General features: G+C 44.1%; 1 protein-coding gene across 2 annotated transcripts in view; it reads right to left on the bottom strand.

Moving 5' to 3' along the window:
• Positions 1-5,226: 5,226 nt before the first annotated feature.
• The window catches only part of LPAR3 (lysophosphatidic acid receptor 3), a gene marked incomplete at its 5' end in the record, with an annotated part of 74,296 nt that continues 53,012 nt past the window's right edge, over positions 5,227-26,510 (bottom strand). For both annotated transcript variants that reach the window (XM_081086610.1, XM_081086611.1), the window contains one exon: positions 5,227-6,188. In XM_081086610.1, the coding sequence (XP_080942736.1) occupies positions 5,860-6,188 (329 nt within the window). In that variant the 3' untranslated portion in view covers positions 5,227-5,859. The remainder of the gene's footprint in view (positions 6,189-26,510) is intronic.

Genomic DNA, 26,510 nt, shown 5'->3' with positions numbered 1-26,510 from the left:
ACCCTATATTTCCTGGAATACAAAGCCCAAGAATATCCCAGTGGCAGACAACTATGAGTGATGAGGAAGGCAGAAGGGAAGCAGAACCTGTCATTTTCTTTTTAAAAAAATATATTTTCATTGATTATCAGAGGAAGAGAGGAGAGATAGAAACATCAATGATAAGAGAGAATCTCTGTTCAACTGCCTCTTGCACTTCCCCTACTGGGGATTGAGCCCACAATCCCGGCATGTGCCCTTGACTAGAATCAAACCCAGGACCCTTCAGTCCACAGGCCAACACTCTATCCACTGAGCAAAACCAGCTAGGGCGAAGCTGTCATATTCTTCCTGAAGCAGCAGATTGGAGATTTTACAGTGACCTCTGGGGGTCCCTCCACAAATCATCTGTCTCAGGAGGCAGTTTCCAGATGTTCCTGAGCTATGTAGCAATATTTCCCTGAAAGTTAGCTGCAAATATGAGAACTATGAGCTCCCCTTACCTTATATCTTCCAGGCTCTTCAACTGTTTAATAAGCCCTTAACTGCTTATTTTAAACTAGAGGCCCAATGCATGAAATTCGTGCAAGAGTAGGCCTTTCTTCCCCCGGCTGCCAGCACTGGCTTCCCTCTGGCACCCAGGACACAGGCTTCCCTCTGGCACCCGGGACCCAGGCTTTCCTCGCAGCCCCAGCTTCGTCTGGAAGGTTGTCAGTCTAATTAGCATATTATGCTTTTATTATTATAGATACCTCTTGCTTCAAGTACCCAGCATGCTTTCTGTTTTTCTAACAGATGACTGACTGATATGTCCCATCTCCTAATTTATACAAACGGGTGGTCAGGCATCCACTTAACTAAGAAAAACACAACCCCGATTTAGATGATCAGTTACAGACCCCCATCCGATAGATTGTAAGCTGATTTTAACCCAAAAGGTCACACATTTATGTGACTTCGTTTTCTTCCCCTAGGCTTGGAGAACTCCACATACTACAGAGATCAGATCTAAAAAATGTAACACAAATATCACCCATCTTCCATGGTGATACCTTGAGGTTGGCTACACCCACACATGTTTATCCCTAATATTTTCATTTCCCCTTCACTTTATTTCCATTGGATTATTTGTATATATGTGTTTTATTTATCATTATTATTATTTACTTTTAATCTTTACCTGAGGATATGTTTTTATTGATGTTTTTAGAGAGGAAGGGGAAGAGAGAGAGAGAGAGAGAGAGAGAGAGAGAGAGAGAGAGAGAAACATTGATTTGTTGTTCCAGTTATTTATGTATTCATTGGTTGGTTCTTATATGTGTCCTGGGAATTGAACCTGAAACCCTGGCACATTGGATATTGGATGATGTTCCAACCAACTGAGCTACCTGGCCAGGGCTTAATCTGGTACTTTCTTTAAGATGGTTGTCATGCTCATTTGTGTGAGTGGTGAACTGAACAAGCCTATGTATGCCAGTCATACTGAGGACATGCATATGTATTACCACCATTTTCTGAAATGAAGCAGTAAAGTTCTAATACAATTAGTGTATTAGATGATTTCCACTAGATGCAAGTAGAGTGTATTGAGGGAGAGATACCATTTTCTAATATGCACAAAGATGTGACCTGGGCTTGTGACAGGCAGTCCCTCTCCCCCAACCCCCCCACACACTTTATCTTTAATGCAACCTTATGGTTAACATAGAATGTCCATAGAATGTATAATTTTAATAACAAATACAGTACAGATGCAAGTTATGGAAATTTAAATTATGCAAACTTGAAGTTGCTGGTAAAGAAAAATTTTACAAAGTTTTGCTGCATAAAACTCTCTAAAAAGCTTCCAAGAACTGCAAATTCCAAAACTGGCTGGCCCTGTAGGTTGCAAATCATGTTCATGGACTGGCACACAGAGGTGCCACATTATACAGCATGATGTGAAGCACATGCTCACCGGTGTGTACTGGACGGAGTCTTTACCCGCATCTTCAGTGACCATTGTGCTATCGTTTGTACTATGAGCCTTTAGCTCAGAAGTTACACATACTAAAGCCCTCTGAACCCCTAACCACTGCCTTTAGTCATTTGCCATCTGCTGATTTGGGAAACAGCACACTCTACACAGCACTAGAGAGGATGCTATGAAAATCAAATATCGACTTAGCAACCCCTTCAAGCCCCCTGCCCTCCCCCCCCCCCCACACACACATATACAGTAACAGGATCTCTACCTAACATTATTCCTCTGTGATAACTGGTCTTAAATGATAAGTATTTTAAGTTATATGGTGTGCTCAGGAGAGCACCCCTCACACAAAATGCAGCTTCCCTTTAAAAATTCTTCATGTCTTTAAGTGATTCTAACCCCAATGCCTAAGCCTGAAAGACAATTTGTAAAACTGGAAGGAGCCCTGAAGTTTGCAATTTAGCATCACATCTAGTGGTCCACCATGGGGATAGAATTCTCTGCTAAGCATCCCAGAAATCAGATCTGTTTCTGGGTATTTTCCCCCCATTCTTTTTAGTAGATGGTGAGAGGCATCAGCGCGTAGAATGATGCTTTGGTTATTTTTATTTCAGGCACTAACAGGGCTTGAGTTTGTTGCTACCAGTACGTCACCTTCACGGGTGTCTACAGGGCTTACTTTCATTATGCTTGTTCATTCAATTAAAAAAGAGGGCCAAGTGTTTTTATTGTCCCCTCCCTGAATAATTAGAGGGTTAATGAGCTAATAAGCTCATAATACTGTCAACCTCATGAGGAAATTAGCCTACAGTCCTGGGGCAGGGCATGCCCTGTATGTAGTCTATGTGGGCTGCCATCAGCAGATAAACAGAGCTGCCCCTCACATCCCACCACAGCCTGAAGTGGATGCTGCTGACTTCCCCCAGTCCTTGGTCCTGGGCCATCCACCTATGGGCTGTGCACGTGCTCAGTACCTGTGACAGGGGCAGTGACATGTCTACATTTTGATTTTTAGTGTTTATCAAACGCGCCCAAGTGCTGACTGTGAGGGAGCTTGGAGCCTGGATGGAGGCGTACATTCAGTGTCGTTCTTATTTGGAACCACCACACAAATGGGGGCAGGGTGGCGCCATCATCGTTCCAGTGCTTAGAGCGTCTAAAGGTTATATTAGGGCTCCAAGTCTACCACCCACTTTTAAAACAGTTTCACCAAGAAATGTCAACAATTTACTTCCAAAAAAAACCCCACAAAAATCTGTCTTTCCTAGCAGGCCACCTTCACAATGGACTAAATTCTCCTCTAAGACAGACTTATCAGAACACCTTGCACAGCGCTACAAAATCAAAGAAAATTAAAGCTTACTTGACTAGGGAATAGTCCAGGCTTTGTTTGAGTCAAGAGTTGAGCTGAGCCCGGCCGGTGAGGCTCAGTGGTTGAGCATCAACCTATGAACCAGGAGGTCATGGTTCGATTCCCAGTCAGGGTATATGCCCTGGCTGCAGGCTTGATTCCCTGTGTGGGGTGTGCAGGAGGCAGCTGATCAATGATTCTCTCTCATCATTGATGTTTCTGTCTCTCCTCCTCCCTTCCTCTCTTAAATCAATAAAGAACTTTTAAAAAAAGAACTGGTCTGAAAGGTTTAAATCAAATTTTTAGAACCATCTGATCAATGACTTGCAGATAAGCTTGGGGTCCTAGAAACTGAGGAGAAACCTTCTTTTTCTATCTTTTTTTCCCAAGAGAGGGGTTTGCTGTGTTCTTGGTGAGTCCTGTGACCACTGCCATTTGTCATTTCCAAATACACATGACTTCTCTACTCCTGCACCATCTGAGACATGTGTGTGCATAGAAACAAAAGCTATATATTTCCACCACAAAATATATAGCTTTTCACACTTGGATCCCCTCCAGACACGATTCTGAATATGACACTCTGTTGCAGGGCACTAAAAATGGTGTTTTCCTCAAAATAAAACCTTTAAAGATCCCTTAGTAGCTATTTGGGGACTGAAATTCAATTTCAATTCCCCACCCTTCGGCCAGCTGTAGATTCAAAATGCTTACATAAAACAAGAAGGGTACGTACTTCATGGCAAATGTGATTTTCCCTCTGCAACAAAATGTGTGCTACAGTTACCACAAACTATATTTGTCCTTAGAAAATACAGGAAGCAGCCCTGCCCGGTGTGGCTCAGTTGGTTGGGTGTCTTCCTGTGCATTGAGGGGTCAATTGTTTGATTCCCGATCAGGGCACATACCCAGGTTACGGGTTTGATTCCCAGATGGGGCACGCGCAAGAGGCAACTGATCGATGTTTCTCTCTCACATCCATGTTTCTCTCTCTCCCTCCTTTCCTCTCCCATGAAAATCAAGAAAAACATTTTTTTTAAAGAAAATACACAAAGCAATAATGCACCTCAACAAGAGAGAAGAGATTCTTTCTTAAATTTTATTTCATAGATAGCTTTGATATAAGCTTCAGATAGACCCACGTACTATGCAGAGTTTGTGAAATCTATACCTTCAAATCATAACACTATTTTAGGCCATTATATCTAAAAGCATGACAAATTCTCTTATTCAAATCCTTTTATTACAAGTAGTTCTTGCACATAAATGTTACATCACAATAGCAAAAAAAATGTAAACTTCTTTTGCAAACTACATAAATACTATATATCTGCCTTGAAGTTACTGTTACTTTAAAATCAGACTATACTCTAAATGCTTTACACAGAAAACTCTGGTCAGTAGCTTATGTGTATGAAACAGTTTCTTTTTCTTACTGACTTGTCTTTCATGTTGCCTACTTAGTGAGGTCTTTGAAGAAGAAACATTTTAAATAGGACCCACATCAAAATTCAGTCCACAAGTAAGACAAGAACCAGATGCATGTCCATAACCGTGGGCAAAATATGAGATGTGAAAATTATTCCACAGGCTACCTCTGACAAGCCACCAATGGTATGGAGGTAGCTGAAAATGAGGACTTGAGTCAAGCTATTGGATCCCACATGGAAGGACTTCAGCCCGCTTGCCAATATACCTTTTGCCTGTTACAAATGACTCACCTCTTTCTCTTTTCTTGGAGAACACAACAGGTCATTTCTTCAGCTATAATCCTAGACTGGGAAGTCTAGGTGGCCAGTGAGCTTATGTCATCATCACTGTTCTTGATGTCTTTAAATACAAATTTGAAATGTATGAATATACAGATGCATTTACACACTCATGCATAATTAAAGGACCACAACGGGACTTTTTTTTTTTTTTTTTTGCTTCAAGAGAAGTTTTTAATGTTGACCTTTTTTTGTTATTAACTTTACAGTAAATAATTTTCCTCAGAATGTTCTTTAAGTTAAAAATCAAGTTTTATCTGAAGCCCTTTCTGTTTTGTTATTCTAAGATTCCTACTGAATACCTAGCTACTGGCCACGGTTTCTTCGAACAAAAAGAATATCATTGCTGAAGCATTTTTTAAAACTGTAAATGCATGCACAAAGAACTACCTAGGCTTTCCAAGCAGCTACACAAACTGGCTCAAGTAACAGTATTATTTACTGTGGCCCAAGCCCTTCCCCAGCATCTTTAAACACAACGAGAAGGCTACAAGGTGGTGGCGGAGCCCAGAGTGCGAGTCCAGGCCAGCAGGGCTCCGAGCGGCTCACAGGATGGCAAGCAGGAATCCACCGTGTGATCCCCCCACTTCCTGTGCATTTTCTCTAAATGCACGGTGTCCTCCCTTTACTGCCCAGGTTTTTAAACTACATAAAACAATTCCTTAAAAAAAAAATCTAGCAATGATTCATTGAGACCTCAAATAACACTGTACAGGGGCTTTGTTAGAGACAGGCAACCACTCTCAACAGCTCTCCTCCCCGTGCAGGCTGGGCGGGCGGCGGGCACGGGTTTAGGAGCTGCTCTTGTTGCAGACGGTGCTCTGGCTGATCCCATCTTCCATGTACTGGCTGCCCGTGTCGCTCCTGCTGAGGACGGTGGAGGTGATGCGGGAGGGCCGCCTCTCCGGGGTCTTCTCCTGAGAGAAGCAGCAGATCATCTTCTTCATGGTGCTGTACATGTCCTCGTCCTTGTAGGAGTAGATGACAGGGTTCATGAGGGAGTTGAGCAAGGCCAGCAGCAGGAACCACCTTTTCACGTGCTGCAGGTCGCACTGCTTGCAGTTCAGGCCGTCCAGCAGCAGCACCACCAGGCCCGGGGTCCAGCACACCACGAAGGCCCCTGGAGGGAGAGAGAAGCAAGCGACAGGCGCTCAGACCTCGGGCGGCTTCTGTAGGGTCTTCGGGCCCAGCCTCCTGTCAGTGGCACCAAGGGACCTTAGGAATCTGTTTTGACAACTGCCAAGCAAATGCCCACCTCTCACCTGAGCGTCAGACTGGGCTTGTGAGAGGCGAAGAGCTGAGGACCCTCTGACTATTACACGTTCTATTGCGCCTTCTTACCTGATTATTCAGGTCTGGTCATTAGGGCTTACACCTGCCTCCTGCTAACTCGGCGCTACACACACCTTATCTGTTAGTTCTTAGGCAGCAGTTCTCAACCTGTGGGGCGTGAACCCTTTGGCGGTGAACGACTCTTTCACAGGGGTCGCCTAAGACCATCCTGCATATCAGATATTTACATTACAATTCATAACAGTAGGAACATTACAGTTATGAAGTAGCAACGAAAATAATTTTATGGTTGGGTCACAACATGAGGAACTGTATTTAAAGGGCCAGAAGGTTGAGAACCACTGTGAGCCTCACGAGGAGGCCACTGCAGTCATTATCCACGTTGTGCCAATGAGAAACCGGAGGCCCGGATCCAAGGGCATCTTCAGGGAGGCCTCAGACACTTACCCAAACACTCTGCTGTTCTCTAAACCAGAATTCCTAAACGTTTTCCTGAAAAGTAAGACACAGTGCATCTATGGCTGTCTCCTAAAAATTTTATTCTTTATGAATCCATGTTGGTGCTTAGTAAGCACTAACATATTCAGAGGCCATCTGCTTAAAATCTGTTTTAGACTAAGATTTTTTTTGAGTCAGAAATAAATTTCTTTCAGGATGAAACAAAGATGTGCTTTTTAGCACATTTATTTATTTAGCACAATTTTAGCACCAATTGCACATGAAAGGCAGTCTCTATGAGTCTCTAGCCATCTGATTATACTCAGCTTACCTCTAAACATTCTGACATGTTTTTCCTAAAATATGAGACATAGGTCCGATATTCCCGGGCCTTGTCATCATAACCTCGGACCACAGTGCTCATACAGTACTTGCTATGAGCCAGGAGCTGGTAGAAGTGCCTTCCTTTAGTAACTCATAGAGCCACACTATGAGGCAGGCACCATTAGCCTCCCCAGGAAGCTGAGGCACAGGAGAAGTGACTTGCTCATCATCAAATAGCTTATAAGGGACATCTAATTCTGAACCCAAGCAGTCTTTCACCGTAGGCTGTGCTCCCAGCCAAGAGGTGACCTGCCTCCATACTAAATGCCCTGGCTTATCTATTCCATAAATATTCACTGTGAGTCTACAATGTGCCAGGAGCTATACTAGGCAGTGGAGGAGGTGAAGACCATGTGCTCCGGGCGCTAACGGGCTAACGGGGGAGAGAATAAGCAAGTGAGTCTACAAACCACATCACCAACTAGTTTCTCTTATTGGTTAAAATTCATCCTGGACAACATTCCTCTTGTTGCTTTGTCTTCTTTCGGAGAGGAATAGTAATAAGCAAGTCAAGTCGAGAATTCTAAAGAGTCAGTGTGAGGCCATGAAACTCCATATGCTTTGGGGTCAGACAGCTATGCCCAGGTCCTCATCTTATGAGCTGCATGACGGAGGCACATCATTTATGTGAGCCATCATCCCCTCGCTGATAAAATAAGGAAAATAATCTCAATTGTGCAGGTGGTTGTGAGGGTTAGAGGTAATAGAAAGTGGTTCCACCAATGAGTTGGGTTCAGCAAGCAGTGTTACCCTGCAATGCCGAACGTAGATGTCTAGGAGGTATCAGGAGACTTAATTTCCCATGTCATACTTAAAGCTCCCCAACAGCTTCTGTTTTCTCCATCCTGTGTGACTGTTGGTCTGGCTGACATATGTGAATGAAGGAGTGGACTCAGAGGTTCCAAGCGTTCAGAGATTTGGATCCCAGCTCTTCACTTACTGTACAACTCGAGGAGACCCATGTCATAAGTCGGGGCTTCGGCTTCCAATGCCGTAAAATGGGGACTTCAGGCTAGCTCTGGGTTTTTTACATTAAGGATTGTACACCCTTAGGGGGTGTGCAATCAATTTAATGGGTTTGGACAAGTTTTTTTAATTTTTATTTTAATGAAAGGAAGGAATGGAATGGAAAGGCTCATATTGTACTATCCACCCCTGGATGGCAAACTGTGGCTAGCGAGCCACATGCGGCTCTTTGGCCTCTTGAGTGTGGCTCTTCCACAAAATACCACGTGCGGGCGCGCATGTACAGTGTGATTGAAACTTCGTGGCCCATGTGCAGAAGTCGGTATTTTGCGGAAAAGCCACACTCAAGGGGCCAAAGAGCCGCATGTGGCTCGCGAGCCGCAGTTTGCCGACCACTGAGTCCTAGACTAAGGGACGTATTCTTTCATGAACTTCTGTTTCAATTTTACAAACTATTTATGTGTGTATTGGGTAATAAGTAAAACATTATTTCTTACTGTTGGACTAAGTAAAAAAGTTTTAAAAATACTAGTTTAGGTAATATTTAAGTCTCCAATCAGCTAAACTGGTTTGTATTTCTCATAACAGTATCACTTTCGTTCTGTCTGCTCTTCCCAAGAAAGGATTACTATGTCATCAAGAGGGAAGAACTAGTAAGAGCCAGGCATCAAAAGCTGTAGCTACCAACTTTGATGTCAAGAGTCCTTGCCGTGTAAGGTGCATATTTCCAAAGAAATTCCTTTAGGAGTGTTTAAGGTTGTTGTGTTAATGAGTAAAATATTAACTTTACTCTTTGTTAAATACATAAGTCTTCCAAACCAATGGGAAGACTGGAACTAAAGGAAAGGAAAACAGACTGCAAATAAAATAAAAATAAAAAAAGGAGGGTGAGGAGCAAAACATAGAAAAGTGAGACAAATAAAGAACAAAATAAGATGCTGGAATTGAGTCCAAATATACCGAACACCGAACTCAGATTTAATTGTGGTGTAGTTTATTTTTGTTAATATATTTTTATTGATTTCAGAGAAGAAGGGAGAGGGAGAGATAGAAACATCAATGAGAGAGAATCATTGATCAGCTGCCTCCCGCACGCCCCCTACTGGGGATCGAGCCCACAACCCCTGCATGTGCCCTTAACCAGAATCGATCCCAGGACCTTTCAGTCTTCAGGCCGACACTCTATCTATCCACTGAGCCAAACCAGCCAGGGCAATTGTGGTATAGTCTTTAAAAGCAGGTGAATCTGGCCCTGGCAGTTTGGCTCAGTGGTCAGAGCGTTGGCCCACAGACTGAAGGGTCTTGGGTTCAATTAGGGTCAAGGGCAGGTACCTCGGTTGCAGGCTAGATCCCCAGCCTGGTAGGGGTGTGTGCAGGAGGCAACCAATTGATGTGTCTCTCTCATCAATGTTACTCTCTATCTCTTCCCCTCCCTTCTACTCTCTCTAAAAATCAATGGAAAAAAATATCCTCAGGTGAGGATTAACCAAAAAAACTTTTTTCCCTCAAGCAGGTGAATCTAAACAATATGATGTCTAACAGTGCATCCATATGAGGTAAAACCATGAGGAAAAAGCAAGATGAGTAACACAAAATTTACAATCTGGTTACTTCTGCAGGAGACAGAGGGCCACTGTGATGGGGCACATTTGTTCTAGAGATAATGGTAATGTTCTATGAAATTGGGTGGCAAGTACACAGGTATTTAAACAATATTTTATTTAAACTGTAGCTATATCTTCTATAATTTTGTTTGATATATTTCACACACACGTATACATATAAAAAAAGATAAAAGTAAACTGACAATATGTTTTCCTAAAAACTGTTTTTCTAAATGGGATTAAAAAAAATCATAAAAGCTTTTTTCCCCTTCAGCATGAAACTCTAGTTGGGATTAGTCAGAGAACTGAAATGCTCTAAATAAATTTTCAGATCTATGCTCTGTTTGTTATATGTGGTAATTCATACAAATTTTTCCTTTGTGTTGAGTTACGTAATTCATTCAATCAACACCAGACAAACTTTTCATTGAGCAATGATTATATGCCAGGCACTGTTACAAGCATTTTATATAAATTAACCATTCAATCTTCACAGCAACCCTTGGAAATAGGTACTAATGCTATCCTCATTTTAAACCCGAGGAAACGGAAGCACAGAGAAGTGAGGTAATATGCTCAAAGCCACACAGCTGATCAGAGGAGGAGCCAGGATCCGAACCCAAGCACCTGGCACTAGAGCCTGTGCTCCAGTCCACATGCTAGGCTGCCCAGCAGGGGGCTATAAGGATCTTATTACTAAAGTGAGTGATGGAAGAGGGGGGAGGGGAAGCCACTTCTGGCCTTTAAAGTCCCCTCATAGTGTGACATATCTGACTGTGAGGCTGCATATTTCACAATTAAGTCATTCTCTGGTTTGCTAACAGAAAGACTTTCTGGTTATGGGAGGAAGGAGGGAGGGAGGGAAGGAGAGGAGGTGGAAAGGGGAAGGGAAGGGAAGGGAGGGGAAAAGGAAGGAAAGAGAAGAGGAGGAAGGAAGGAAAACAAATTCCAACAAAAATATAAACTGGCCGTGGGAGTAAGAAGAGAAACACAAATCTGACCTCTCCTTCATGCTGTTTCCAAGAGTAACAAGAGGCAAGTCTTCTTTGACAGAACAGCCCGAACACACTAACTGCTAAGCTAGAGAGAGGGCGCTCAGCGGTGGTGTCTGAGATGACGATTACACTCGGGCAGTGACCCTGGGAAGCACCACTGCGCTCCATGACTCCTCCACCCGGTACATCTCAGAGCAGGTGCACAGCTTATCCAACAGCTCGTTCTTCTGTGTTTTTACTGTATATCAGCAGCTAGATATGAGGCCGCCCAAAGAATTTCAAAGGAGAACATGTCAGGAATGGTTTGGCCTTGGAAACTATAATCTTGGAGGATTCTTGGAGAATGTGTGAAATGTCAGAAATATACAAATGGACCATTTCTTTCTGTCCTTTTTATTTATTGACTAGAGGCCCGGTGCACAAAATTTGTGTGTGTTGGGGAGTGTCCCTCAGCCCGGCCTGTACCCTCTTGCAATCCGGGACCCCTCAGGGGACGTCCAACTGCCAGTTTAGGCCCAATCCTGTGGGATCACTGGCTCCTAACCGCTCGCCTGCCTCCCTGCCTGATCACCCCTAACCACCTCTGCCTCAGCCCCCGCATCCGGGACCCAGGCTTCCCTCCTCCAGCTGGCCACAGGCACCTGGGACCTGGGCTTCCCTCCCTCCAGCTGGCCGCAGGCACCTGGGACCACGACTGTGGGTAGCTTCCCTGCCTCTGGGGTGGCTTCCGCTGGACCAGGCCCCGGCTTTATCTGGAAGGATGTCAGATGTCCAGAAGACACCCGGTCGATCTGGTCTAATTAGCATATTACTCTTTTATTAGTATAGATTTTTTAAAATATGTTTTTATTGATTTTAGAGAGGAAGGGAGAGGGTGGGAGAGATAGAAACACCAATGATGAGAGGGAACCATTGATCGGCTGCCTCCTGCATGCCTCCCATGGGGGATCAAGCCCGCAACCCGGGCATGTGCCCCCGGCTGGAATCAAACCCAGGACCCTTCAGCCCTTCAGTCCACAGGCTGATGCTCTATCCACTGAGCCAAACCAGCCAGGGCTATTAGTATAGATTTTGAGAGAGAGATTGGAAGAGAGAGAGAGAGAGAGAGACTTGTTGCTCCACTTTTTTATGCGTTCACGGTTGCTTCTTGTATGTGTCCTGACTGGAAAATGAACTCACATCCTTGGTGTGTCAGGATGATGCTCTAACCAACTGAGCCGCCTGGCCAGCAGATGATGGGTCCTGGGAAATACATTTCAGTCGGTACCCCTCATTTCCAATGAATTTTGGAAGGAAATGCTAATACATATACATTTTTAGTAGACGCAATGCCCAGACCATGGCAAGTGGGAACAGTTTTCAAAGGCAGCATGCCAGGCTCAAGCCACATGTTTTAAAAAAATCGGGCATCCTATCTAATAAAGAGGGAATATGCTAAGTGACCCTCACGCCATTGCAAAGATGGAGGCGGCCACAGCCAATAAGGAGGGAATATGCTAATTGCCACAGCCTCGCACAAGATGGCCGCCCCCATGTGGTCAAAAGATGGCTGCCACAAGATGGCCAGCAGGGGAGGGCAGTTGGGGGTGATCGGGCCGGCAGGGGAGGGCAGTTGGGGGTGATCGGGCTGGTAGGGGAATGGTTAGGGGGTGATCAGGCTGGCAGGCAGGTGAGCAGTTGGGAGCCAGCAGTCCCAGATTATAGGAGGGATCCCTGTGGGATTGGGCCTGAACTGGCAGTCGGACATCCCCCGAGGGGTCCCAGATTGGAGAGGGTGCAGCCTGGGCTGAGGGACACCCCCCCCCCCCCGTGCACAAATTTTGTGCACCGGGCCTCTAGTTAACAAACAGGAGTGGAAATCAGGTATGTTTCTCTTGGAGAAGAAAAGGCTAAGGAAAGACAGGATGTATTGTTAACTGTCTCCAAAAACTAAAGGGCCATCACATAGAAAGTGTAAGTGCAGACTTGTCCTTGTCCAGAAGGTCACCTGAAAGAAATGGAACAGTACAAAGAGGCAGAATTTGGGTGTAAAACCTCTTTTAAGTAAATGAAGCTGTTTAGGAGGGAACTGGCGGCTCAGAGGCCAGACAGCCTCCCTGAGCAGGGTGCTTCCTTGCCTGAATTATCCTGAGATGTTCAAAGGGAAGCGATTTTTCCTAAATGAGAGGAAGGAAGTGGCTTCTGAACTCTTTTCCAGGTAGAAAATTGCTAAATTCTGTAAAACTATGAGTTTCCACGTCCCATAACATTCAAACATACGTGACTTGTTTCCCAAACATATTATAAGACTGTATGGCTAACCACTGCTTAAGGTGAATTCTCTGAGCTGGCAGTTCTCAAACCTGGCTGGACATCAAAACTACGAGGGGAGCTTTTTAATCATGCAGGTTCCCTGGTCCCACCTCAGACCCAAAAGTCGTAAGTGCTGGGCGGTGCACAGAAATTTGTAGGACTCAAAAGTTCCCTGGGTGATTAGGATGCATAAGCCAGTTTTATAAACCACTTCTCTATGCTGACCCAAAATGGTTTATTCAAACTAATCCTATCAGCAAAATATAGACTCTATAAACTCAGCAAAAAGTCATGGGAAAGAGAAAGGAGGCAGAATTCTTTAAAATAAAATAATTAAAAAACAACAACAAGCATCTCTCGAGATCAATACCTTCAGCTTCCATCTGGACAAATGTTTGAGCACATCATACACATAAATAAATGCACAAACACTAGCGGTGAAACCAGTCTACAGACAAGGCATACACAGCCCTCCTCTGGCCTTTGCTGGTTCGCTGGTTCACCCTACCAGGATGCCTTCCCACCTCCTAATCTAAGATCTACTTTTCTTTCTAAGCTTAGCTCACATGCCGCCTTCTCCACCGGACCTCGCCCATCTGCCCAGCCCACAGTAACCATCACCTCCTTTCAACTCCTGCGCCACTTTCTACCTACAACATCCCCGTGGCACTGGGCATGCTATCAGCCTGATTCCCTCCAACACACTCCGAGAGCTCTGGGCCAGTGTGCATAGGGCATCCCACGTACCGTCTTTTAAAACCCCCAGTCCAATGAGATGGTTACTCTTCTTATTATTCCCGTCTTCCATGTGATGGGTTGGGAGGTTAGGGTGGCTTAAGAGTTTGTCTTGGTCCAGAAGCCAACAAACAGAAGAGTCATAATTTGAACCCAGGCCTGACTCCCCCAGACAACCTCTTGAACATTGGCTATGCTGGAGGTAGTTTAAAAATACATATGTCCTGTCCCTCATAGGCTAAGCTCCCTAAGCATGTAGGCTGTGCCTCATACCTGGCTGTATCTTTAGAACTAAGCCCGGAGCCCCACACTTGGAACAGTGAACATAACTGAGGTTTATTAGGTGCTCACATGGGGCCAGGTACTTCAGTAGCTGTAGCACCTGCTAATGCAAAGAGTGCAAGTCCTACCCAGGCACCGACAGGCACAGAACCTAGATGTGATGACTCTGACTACTGTCAAGGAAGGTCTCCGGGGAACTGACACTCAGCTGAGCTGAGTGCTGAATGTCAATGAGGACTGTGCAGAAGTGAGAAACGGCATGATGCATTCGGGGAATTCTAGTTCAGGATGGTTTTAATCCAGGCAGGTAACTGAGGAAGTAAGATGACGTCTAAGAGATGAACCTAGGTTAGATTTGGAAGGACCCAGTGGGCAATAGTCAGGACTATAAATTTGTTGTGTAGATCTGACCCCGTAAGCCTTTTTTTAAACCAGGAGTTTATCAAGAGAATTAAGCTTGAATGCCCTCAGGTACCCATTGTATGTAATGGGTTAACCTCTCTCCCAAGCATCTAGAAGGGTCTGGTATGAGTCAGATACCATATTTGGGAGGATTAAGAAAATATTTCTAAGGTCCATGGTTCATAAAGGAATCCCACTGAAAAAGGCTAGATCAGAGATTTCTCAGGCTCAGTTGCAACTCACTAGTGGGTTGTGAAATCAAATTTGCAATTTTTGCAAAACTGCAACCAGCAATTTTTTAAAAAACAAAATAGAACAGAACAGAAAACATCACAGTACAAGCATAGTAAGGTACATTTCATGAAACTTGTTTTAGTTACACACAAAAATATGTGTGTGTATTAAGCCATGATACAGAATATACATTATTTCTTATTGTGAGTACCAAGTTAAAAAAAAAAGAGTTGGAAATCCACTTCTATAGATAAGTGGTTTTTCGAATCATTCTTTAAACAAGTAGAGGAATACTTCCCAAAGGAAATCTATTGTTAACACATTGTTTGCGGGTAGTTTTTTATAGCGCGCTAACAGGTGGCGCGGGCCATTTTTGCTAATTTTTGCGCAAATGGCAACGTTCAGTAAAATTACGATAACTTTAGTTTACGTATTTATACGTTACCTGCATCCTACTGCTAGTCTATAAAAAACGTATTAATACGTGTCCCGCTCTCTACTACACTGGTAGAATGTATAAATACGTTTCCCACATATAATGTGTTAAACTTCAAAATCAGAGCTGCTTTGACTAAAGAAAAAAAGGGGAGGGGGAGTTTGACTAAAGCTCTTTGTAGCAAAATTCAGTCTCATCTTCATACTATACTAGAGGCCCAGTGCATGAAATTCATGCACAGGGGCGGGGGCGGGGGGCGGGATGTGTGTGTGTGTCCCTCAGCCCAGCCTGCACCCTCTCCAAACTGGAACCCCGAAAGGGATGTCCAACTGCCTGTTTAGGCCCAATCCCAGCAGGATTGGGCCTAAACGGGCAGTCGGACATCCCTCTCACAATCCAGGACTGCTGGCTCTCAACCGCTCACCTGCCTGCCTGCCTGATTGCCCCTAACTGCTTCTGCCTGCCAGCCTGATCACCCCCTAACCACTCCCTTGCCAGCCTGGTTGCTCCTAACTGCCCTCCCCTGCAGGCCTGGTCACCGCCAACTGCCCTCCCCTGCTGGCCCAGTCACCCACAACTGCCCTCTCCTGCTGGCCCCATCACCCCTAACTGCCCTTCCTTGCCAGCCTGGTTGCCCCTAACTGCCCTCCCCTGTTGGCCTGGTCGCTCCCAACTGCCCTCCCCTGCAGGCCTGGTCACCCCTAACTGCCCTCCCCTGCAGGCCTGGTCACCCCTAACTGCCCTTCCCGCAGGCCTGGTCGCCCCCAACTGCCCTCCCCTGCAGGCCTGATTGCCCCCAACTGCCCTACCTTTCAAGCCTGGTCCCCCCCAACTGCCCTCCCCTGCTGGCCTGATCGCCCACAACTGCTCTCCCCTGCAGGCCATCTTGTGTGTTGGAGTGATGGTCAATTTGCATATTACTCTTTTATTAGATTGGATACCCCACCCCTACCCCCATACTCACACACACCTCTGAGGAATCCTTGGGAACCCCATGGAGCATAATTTGAAAATTGCTCCTATAGAATAGCAGTTCTTTGAAGATTGTTGATCAGGGGCATAGTGAAGTCTGATATCTCAGAGTGAAGCGTTGTCTGAGTGCTCAGGATGGACTGGAGGTAGGTGAAGCTCACAGCCTGTTCCCACCTGCATCAGAATCACCTGGGTGCCTCCTCAAAATTCAGATTTCTGGGCCCCACCCAGACCTACCAAATGAGGAACTGATGAAAGTATGACCTGGGCATCTCCAGTGTGTGTGTGTGTGTGTGTTTGTGTGTGTGTGTGTGTGTGTAATTGATTTCAGAGAGGAAGGGAGAGGGAGAGAGAGATAGAAACACCAATGATGAGAATCATTGATTGGCTGTCTCCCACACTGGAGATTGAGCCTGAAACCCGGACATATGCCCTGATCAGGAATCAAACTGCAATCTCCTGGTTCATTGGTGGATGCTCTTCCACTGAGCCATGCTGGCTGGACACATCTCCATTTTTAATCAGCTCCTTGGGAAATGCTTTAGTGTCGTTAATGTGTAAGAACCACTGGCCTAGGCAGGGAGATTCATCCAAAGACTGGTTAAAACTCAGGAGAAATGACAAGGTTTGCAAAAGTAGTGTGGTGGAGGAGAGATGTGGATGGGTTAGAGTCAGTAAGGAGGAAAAACGTTAACCCTTGATGAGGATCTGGGTCTAGGAAGGGAGGGAGAGGAAAAGCCCAGGCTGACTGGGTAGCTTGTGGCTCTGACACCGAGTGGGAGAGAGAGAAGGGGCAGGTTTGGAAGGAGAAGGTGGTTCGGTTGTAGGCGCTGGGCACTTAGAGGGCCCGTGGCTCCTCCCGGCAGAGACACGGAGAAGGCAGCCAGGCGTGTGTGAGAGCTCTGAGAGCTCCGAAGGGAAATGCTGACTCGGGAGTCATCCGCAGGGGGCAGGCACTGAGGCCGTATGTTCTTCCGTTAATAAATGTTTACCAAGCAACCACCTGCCATGTGCCAGCTACTCAGGGTAGATGTCTTCATGATGACTGCATTTGGGTAACAATTCTCATTTCCTTCTATTGCCGAGTGACGGGTCAGTTATACTGATCAGAAGCAACTACTTTTCATTTTAATGATGTTCTGTGTTCTTCCAGTGCCTGTTTAAGAGACTCACCAGTCATCCAAATAGACTACATATGAGCTTTCCTCTAGTAATTAAATAAACTAGCTTCAGTGCTATACTCAAAAACCAAGAAGTTCAATGTTAATTTTTAAAGTATAGTGAATCTTATACTGGACGATCCAATTAAGTACTGAAATGGTATTTTATGACTGCAATTTAAGGCAGTCAGAAACATCAATTTAAGGAATGTCTAACACTGTGGAAGATACAATTACAAATGAAAATATTGGTGACAAGTGAGATAAAAGATTTTTCAAAGTCCCCAGTCAATATTATGTTTAAATAATCTATAACTGCCACCCCTCTTACTTGGAAGTTTTCAAAATATCTCAGACAATACTCTGGTTAATACCTCATCCACATTATATGACATAAGAAAGAAGACTACCTTCTCTGGGAGAAGGCCCCTCACTGGAATGTACTTGAGATAGTTCAGCATTCTTGGGATTTTAGTGACAGGATACGAAGAAGATTGAGGCCTCAAGTTGCATGAAGCCTGTTCTTCCAGACTCATACTTTTCTAGTCCAGCTAGCTGGCCATTTTTTCATCTGTTTAAAAATTCACACATGCAATTAAAACGAAACCTTGACATGCCGAGTGGCCCACAAACAAAGCATCCGTAGCAAAAGCAATCACTCTCACTGAATAGTTTCGCTTTGGCACATGGACCGCTCATTTCATCAAAGAGGAGGATATATTTTAAACGTGTTCCCTCTGTTATTCTTTGTGTTTAGTCCAGGAAAAAGTGGCCGGGCACAGGCAATGCTGCCAACCTAGTCAGCCACAGCACTGTCTGATTTACTGAAATAGAAAATGACAACGCGCCATAAAAATCAGGTTGGGAACCTCTTCTCAGGGAAGCTCTCTTCTTTTTTTCTTTTTTTTTTTTTAAAATATTTTATTGATTTTTACAGAGAGGAAGGGAGAGGGATAGAGGCTAGAAACATTGATGAGAGAGAAACATCAATCAGCTGCCTCTTGCACACCCCCTACTGGGGATGTGCCCGCAACCAAGGTACATGCCCTTGACTGGAATCGAACTTGGGACCCTTCAGTCCGCAGACCGACGCTCTATCCACTGAGCTAAACCGGTTAGGGCGGGAAGCTCTCTTCTTATTTGAAAAGAACTTTAAAGCTAAAATTGAAAAGTAAATGGCTCTTGGTCAGAAGCATTACAACGTGTAAGTTACACACTAATAGAATATTCAAATGAAATGCTCTTTCCACACTAAGAACTTATTTGATAATTTAAAAATAACACTTCACATGTGGTTTGCATGCAGATGCATACTCACTTACCCACAGTGTTTTAGAAGTTCAATAACTCAGAAAATAGATTGTCACGTATATGAAAGGAATGAAAATATATACCTTTGGTAAACCTGATTTATTTTTATTGCCGAACACAAGAAAACACCAAGACACTTCAAACAGCTGATGAGCAGTTAAGCATTCCACAAATGATTCATTTAACACTATTGTTACCACGGCTGGATCTTTTGACTCTGACAGCTGGTTTTAGACACTTGTTTTAAATTTATGGCCAGCTTTGGGAAATTGATAATCTTGGTGCCAAGTGGTTATGAAATAAAATTTAAAGCAGAGGCATACCAGCTAGGACCACAGCCTAGACCTAATTCTAGTGTTTAACTCGGGGCAACAGCTGGAAGTCATAAAGTGCATAAGAAAACACCATCTCCTCCTCCAGATTCCTCTTTAAGCATCGCAGGCCCAGACCCACCAGACTTCAGCACCTCCCTGTTATGTCCGGGGCTCTCTGGCATCTAAGAAAAGGTGTGAGGACAGCCATGTATTGGCATATTGGCTGCTATACTCTCACGACTGACAGATCCCGATTAGCCTGCCCAAGGATCTGAAATCCTTCTGGCCAGAGTCACTGCTTTGAATTAGAAGGCCCATGCTGCCCCTTACCTAAAAATATTAACCTGTTACGCTGTAAGCATGTACTATTCTCTCACATGAACTGCCATTACCACCAAGTATCTTGGGGTAATGCAAAGGGGTACCTTTGGGGAGGGTTAAAATTTTTGAAAGGGTTACAGCATAAGGCACTGCATGCTAACCTGACTAGGAGACAAGATTCTGGACACCCAGATGCCACAAAACACCAGTCTAAGCTCAGAAGAAGGAAACAGAAAGTAGTAGGAGCTGGGGGGAGGTGAGTTAGAGATAGTGGGGCCTGGAAAAGTGACAGCATGGTGTAACTAAGGAACTACAGCGTCTTAACCAGGGGTCCCCAAACTATGGCCCGCGGGCCACTGCAAATACAAATATTGTATTTGTTCCCGTTTTGTTTTTTTACTTCAAAATAAGATATGTGCAGTGTGCATAGGAATTTGTTCATAGTTCTTTTTAAACTATAGTCCGGCCCTCCAACCGTCTGAGGGACAGTGAACTGGCCCCCTGTTTAAAAAGTTTGAGGACCCCTGGTCCTGACATACGGTTACCACTTTCCATCCTCTGCCAAGGCTGCCATCATGAATCCACCACACTACTTGCTTCTGAACCCCGATGTGCCTGGATCCTCCGCAGCACAGTGCTCCGAGCGGCCTTTAGCCATCGGCTGGAATTTGCCCCTGAAATGAACCCCACTTCCATCCCTGTATAGTAAGAAGAGCATGGGCTTGAGAGGGAGCAGACCCTGAGTTGAAATTCTGGTTTTTGCCCACGGGAAAATCAATTCCCCTTCCTGGGCCTCCCACCATTTTCTTAGCTATGGAATGAGCATGTGGATACTGACCCAACTGGATTTTTCTGAGAATTTAATGAGAAAATGTGGGGAGAGTGCCCTCACAGAAAATGTTAGTTCCGACTGCCCAGATAGGGTGGCTACTTCCCCTGCTGCACTTCCTGAGGTAACTTACAAACACATCTGGTAGGGGCTCCAGCGGCTCTGTGCCACACCTGCATGCACTCACACACACAGTTTACTACACTGTACCCTATTTCTGTATGCCTGTGGCTGCTGTTAGGCTGACAGCCTCAGGAGAAATCCCTTTTATATCTCATTTAACTTGGGACACCCAGGGATTAGTCAAGCACCATATACATAGACCGTATTTAATTAAAAAAAAAAAAAAAGCTTGTTAAATGAACAAGTGAGCGATCCTGAGTCAAACCCAGACCACTGGACTAGAGTATGCTTTTTCAAAGTCCACTCTATTGCTCTGCTTCCGGTTCCCTCACCCATGTATTAATGAGGTTGGACTGAATGACCTGCAAAGGCTCCTTTTGACGGTTCTGGGTCTCACTCCATAGATAGCTTCATGGCCAATGTATAGTCCAAGTAAATAAAGCAGAAAGGCAAAAATAGACGGTGTGTACAGCGCTGAGTGACAGAGACCATTTTGTAGCAAATTTATGATGCATGTATGTCACATGATTCCAGCAGAAACTAGCACCTGGAGATGGGAATATCTCAGATATTCGGTATTTATCCAACTAACATAACAGTGAGCAATTGTGATGTGTCAGGCACTGTGAATAATGAGACAAAGGAGACAGAGGAGTTGATGATTACCATGCCGGGTGCACACAAGAGACCCTAAGGCCATACCGCTTAATGGTCTCAACAACCGGTAGAATTATGGGGTCACCATGGATTGAATTTTTAAAGGAACAGAGATGTTAAGAATGGCAGCTACTATTAAATTGTTTTCAATATAAACAATATTTTTGAAATAATTGAATCAATAACAATATTGAAATCAATAATGGTCATTAAAATATTATTAAAACAATTATAATATTGCTTATTAAACAGCTATTAAAACAATAATAATATTATATAAAAGATGCTCATAACATATTGCTGAGTTTACTAAAAAAGGGTTACAAAATACTATAAATAGTAAGATTCCATTCTTATTAAAAAGAATAAATTAGGCATGCAGTTGTGAATGTACATATGGGCACTTAGAAAAGATCTCGAAATATACATCCAAATATTCTGGTAGATATAGGCAGACTGACCCAACAGGTTTATCCTTCCTTATATCTTTTATCATTGTCTTAATTTTTTGCCTTTTTTAAATAATAAGCTCTCATTAAAGCTATTTCTGTTTTTATTTTGGGAACAAATTTACTTGCATGCACTAAATTTCTACTGCAAAAAAAAAAAAAAAAAAAAAAAAAGTGCCATAAAATTGATCTCACGTAGTTGAGAAATGAGGCAAAGACTGCCTTTCCCAACCAATCTCTTCAAGGCAATTTCACTCCTTTTACCTTCAGGCAGTTTACTAAGTAAGAAAACACACAGCAAGAGTGTGAGAAAGTCATTAAATCGTAAAGCCATGCCATAACCCTTGAAATTGAATCAATAAAAATCAATTGTGTAAAATCTGAGGTTTGTTACTATAATACTCAATTATTTCCCATTAGTTGTACATTAATCATAAAAAGCACAAAGGTACAGGAAGGGAAATATACTGTGCTGTGCCTGAGCCGAAGGTCCCAAACGGTCACGCCCCCTCCCACTGAGCATAGCTACGGCTGGTCTCCATTTGCAAGCAGGGGCTAGCCAGATGGAAGCCACCACAGATTACATATCAGTGGGCGATGCTGGCCAGACGCTCTCATTGATCTATTATCAAAGAATGAGAGTCCACATACTCCCCTTCCCAGATAATGAAACTTAAAAACCTTTTAAAACGAGCCTCCCCTCCCTTCCTTATGAAGGGGAGCCCACTGACTAGACCTCTGCCTTTCCTTGGTACCTGTGTCACCACTGCGAGCATCCTTACCCCCAGAGTGGAGGACAGCACTTGACAGCTGCCCTCATGGTGCAGGCCATCAGCCCCCCACAGCCAGCAGTCCCTGCGCCTCCGACAAGCCCCTCTGCCCTTCTGTTTGCTGGTGCAGTAAGAATGGTAGCTGAACCAAGTCAATGGAGCCCTGAAGAATGACCTGGGTGGGGGAGGGGAGAGCACATTAAAAGACTTTGAGACAACTATTTGTGCTCAGAGGACATTTTCCATGATGGAGGTAGGAGCCAGAGATTGTTTTAGAGATTAAGTAAATGTAGGGACACTCAGAAAACATAATTCATATCTATATGGGTTAATTTTAAGGATTCACTCCTGCTTGGCCAGCATGCCTCTGTGGTTGAGTGTCAACTTATGAACCAGGAGGTCATGGTTTGATTCCCGGTCAGGGCACATGCCTGGGTTGCGGGCTCAATCCCCAGTAGGGGGCATGCAGGAGGTAGTGGATCAATGATTCTCTCTCAGCATTGATGTTTCTAACTCTCTCTCCCTCTCCCTCTCTGAAATCAATTTTAAAAAATCTATTTATCTATATAAGTATATATTTTTAAATAAATTTTTATTGATTTCAGAGAGGAAGGGAGAGGGAGATTGAGCCTGCAACCCGAGCACGTGCCCTGACCTGGAATCAAACCTGGGACCCTTCGGTACGCAGGCCGACATTCTATCCACTGAGCCAAATCAGCTAGGGCATGAAACATGAAAACTAGATAACTACCATTCATTATTTTTTTAAAAAGCAAGCAAACAAAATGGTTATTAAGCAAGTCATTTGCAGCTCAGTTCCAGTTTCATCTGAGATCTGAAAACTAGTACAAGGGCACAGGAAAACAGATTCACATCTTTTCTTACATTTCAAGCCCTCGCCGTGAAAGCAGGCTACGCAAGCTGTGGACACACACACACACACACACACACACACAGATGTGGAGATATTCTGCTGTGAGTACACCCTGCTACTTTTTAAACAGCCAGCTTCTTCTCCAATAACTCAGTTTGCATTGCTTATGCTGCCTGCTCCCAAGAGAGGGGAAAAGATCCAGTGACAAACATCTACAGTTTTAACTCGGCAGGAGTATGAATCAGAGCACCACTCAAACTCTGTAGAAATATCTTCCACTTATATTTCTGATCACATTAACTTTTCCCTAAGCTAGTTGGAGTTGGTATTTACCATAATTTGCTTTAAAGGAATGTAATGTGATTACTTTGTAATAAAGAAAGCAAGGCTGGTAAGAGCATACTGCTCAAATCCCAAGAATATGTCAGTATTTACTGATTTGCTTATGAACCAGCAGTACAGGGAGAGTGCTGATTACCCAAGGATTACCCAGGACATGGAGGTAAACAAATTAGACTCAAGCTCTTCCCTATTCCTGATTTCACCCGTTCCTTCTGATAGCCCCAAAAGTGCCCTTGGGAGAGGACTTCCCTTGTGTCATAGAACGTAGCACGCAGCCCAGCCACCCCCAAACATCACTCTGTTTGATTTCCTTGTATCACTCTCGGCACTAGTTTATTGGTGTACCAGTTGGTCGATCGATTTACTAATTCACATCACCCCAATGGGAGCTTTGCCCATTTTATTCACCTACATACATCTTCCATGTACACAGAGCTTCCTAGATCCCTTCTGGAAGTTCTGATTCTAGGAATCTGGAATGGGGCACAAGCACCTGAATGTTATCAGTCAGGCTCATACTCAATAAGAAGAAAAGTATTGGTAAAACATGACCTGGTTAATAATTTACTACAATGAACAAATTATGCAATCTGAAAAAAGAAAAATATCATGTTATTTGGAAACATATTCTTAGTTTGCTTTGAGCAAACTTTCAAAGTTTGATAGAATATGATGAGGAAATGGGTGGTTAAGTCTGTAGTAAGGATTAAAACAGAAGGAGATAAAGTAAGCTTGGGAAACACAAATAGAGCACGTGTGAAAGGTGATGGTGACAGGAAAGGTGGACACGAAGAGCATAGAGGAGATGCCATTAAGGGCTCCCATAGGAACCTGAAAGTGAGAGAAAAAAGGTTAAGCTCTAAACCAAAGTCACCTTAAAGAGATCTTACTCGTCCCCAGGCCTGCAGGACCTTTACTGAAATGTGACTGAAGCAATAACATCTTAGAAGAAAGAACGTCACGAGAGCCAGGATGTCTAGAAGGACCCTATGCAATTCCCAGGGAGAAAAGTGCTCGGTCAAGATCAGCCTGTTCTGATTCTGTTCAAAAGGCAGCCTCTGATTGTAAGTGACCTTGTCATGTACTGAGTATCCAAACCCTGTGGTACTTATATTTCCTTAGTCCAAATAAATATGTTGGCATCTGGTTCATTACACAGACACACACACACACACATGCATGCACACACGCACGCACGCACGCCATCCAGAGAAAGGACAGGCAAACGGAGGAAGGAAGGAGGCAAATTAGTTCTGAGGCCCACACTTTATTCATTTCTTCCCTCTGCTGCCTTCACTGCCGATGTGTTACCTTCTCTGCGAAGCTTTCCCCAGCTGCTCCCCTCAGGTTGAGTCAACTGCTCCCCATTCCACGCTTCCAAGGCCCTCTCTACACGCTTATTGTCAGATCAGACACCATCAGTGGATCATCCCTCTATTGGCAGCCAGTCTGAGAGCACCCGGAGGCAGAAATGCTGGCATATTCATATTGGGTCCCTGCACCTGATCGGGTCTGTATGCTTAGCAGGTGTTCCATTTTCAAGGAAGTAGAAAAGCTGAAATGTCACAGGCAGGAATCGCAGAGGTAATACAACAGAAAATTAGATGCACTGCTTGCTGGATTTTCACTTAGAATGATCCATTGCAATGCACTGGTTTCAGACAGAACATTTCTCAAGCAACAGATCCTGATATATACATACATATATAAATATATATATATATTTCAGAGAGGAAGGGAGAGGGAGAGAGAGATAGAAACATCAATGATAAGAGAGAATCATTGATCTGGTGGCTCCTGCACGCCCCCTACTGAGGACCAAGTCCGCATGTGCCCTTGACTGGAATCAAACCTGGGACCCTTCAGTCCGCAGACCAACACTCTATCCACTGAGCCAAATCAGCTAGGGCCCTGATCACTGTTCTATGCCATGGAGGTAAGCGCAAGGATACGGCACCACAGGAGACCCACCTTATGAATTTACTCAATAGCTTATTCTGTTTCCAAACTTCACAAGCTGGTTGGGTGGGATTCAAAATACACATTGTCATGAGCACAACTGATGCCTGGGGCTCTACGTCACCTAGAAAAGCCTGTTCACCCACAGACAGTTGATTACTTTATAGGTGATTCTGGGCTCACAGCAATTTAATTTGCAGTTGATTTTCCATTGATTGATTCTTGGCCAGTTAAACCCTTTCTACCCTTGCTAATATTTGAAATAACTTCCAGCAGTCTCTTCCCAACTGTGAGCCTTTTCTTGCCTAAGGCCCTGCTACTTCCTGCAAAGGGCGTGAGAGGTCTGTCTCTGTTTCTTCTGGTTATTTCTTCAAGACTCTCAGCCCTTTCCCAGAACTCCATGTACTCCTTACACCTCTGTTTTTGAAAATAAATCTTAAAACATACAATTGCTTGCTCTATTTACCCTGTGTAATTCATATACATATATACACACTTGCACATTTTAAATACATACACAGGCTTTATGTTATATACAAATCTTTTATTCAGAGTTGTTAAAATAGAGTATTGGTAAAAATTTCCTTTAGAGAGAGAGTGAGCATTCCAGGCCCTTGGGTGGGAACATAATTCCCTTTTAAGACATTGTTTTTACTGAAAATTCTATTGAACTTAGTTTCCCTTACTTTATCCCAGAAACGAGCAGGAAGTGTAAGCATGAGGACTCCCTGTGCAGACAGGGCTGCACAGCCTGTGGGCAAGGGGATCATTTTCTTCCCGTGGTCACCATTCATTTCTGTAACAAGTGTTGGGAAAACAGGGTGGTTTAAGGGGAAATTCCTACCCTCGACGTGTTTGCCCTCTAATACAGCAAAAAGAGCACACACATAAAAATAACTGTTGTTAGTTAGGTAGTAAATGACATGCATCAAGTGAGTAGAATGGGCCAACGATAAAGTAATTCAGAGGAGAAATTTCTACAGGATGGGGTGAGAGAAGAACTGGAGGAGAAGACAGGGTTTGAGGGGGTCAGAAAAGAAATGCAGGAATTGAGTTATTGGGTAGGAAGAACACTTTCAATTTGTCCCCTGACCCACTAGCCAAACACATAATATGTAAATATACCAAACGCCTTAGGATCAGGCTCCACACCGCAGGGCTGTAATAACAGCGAGCTGGGACAACACTGCGCGTTTCACTACAGGAACTGCAAACTGTGCTATCACAGGTACTTGGAAGCCAACGCTGCTGGTCTGATTAAGGATTGTTTATCATCATTTAGGGCAAAAGAGTTTGAGGC

Source organism: Myotis nattereri, assembly GCF_964212035.1.
Source record: "Myotis nattereri genome assembly, chromosome: 3".
Lineage (NCBI taxonomy): Eukaryota > Metazoa > Chordata > Mammalia > Chiroptera > Vespertilionidae > Myotis > Myotis nattereri.
This window is presented reverse-complemented; position numbering and strand designations above follow the sequence as displayed.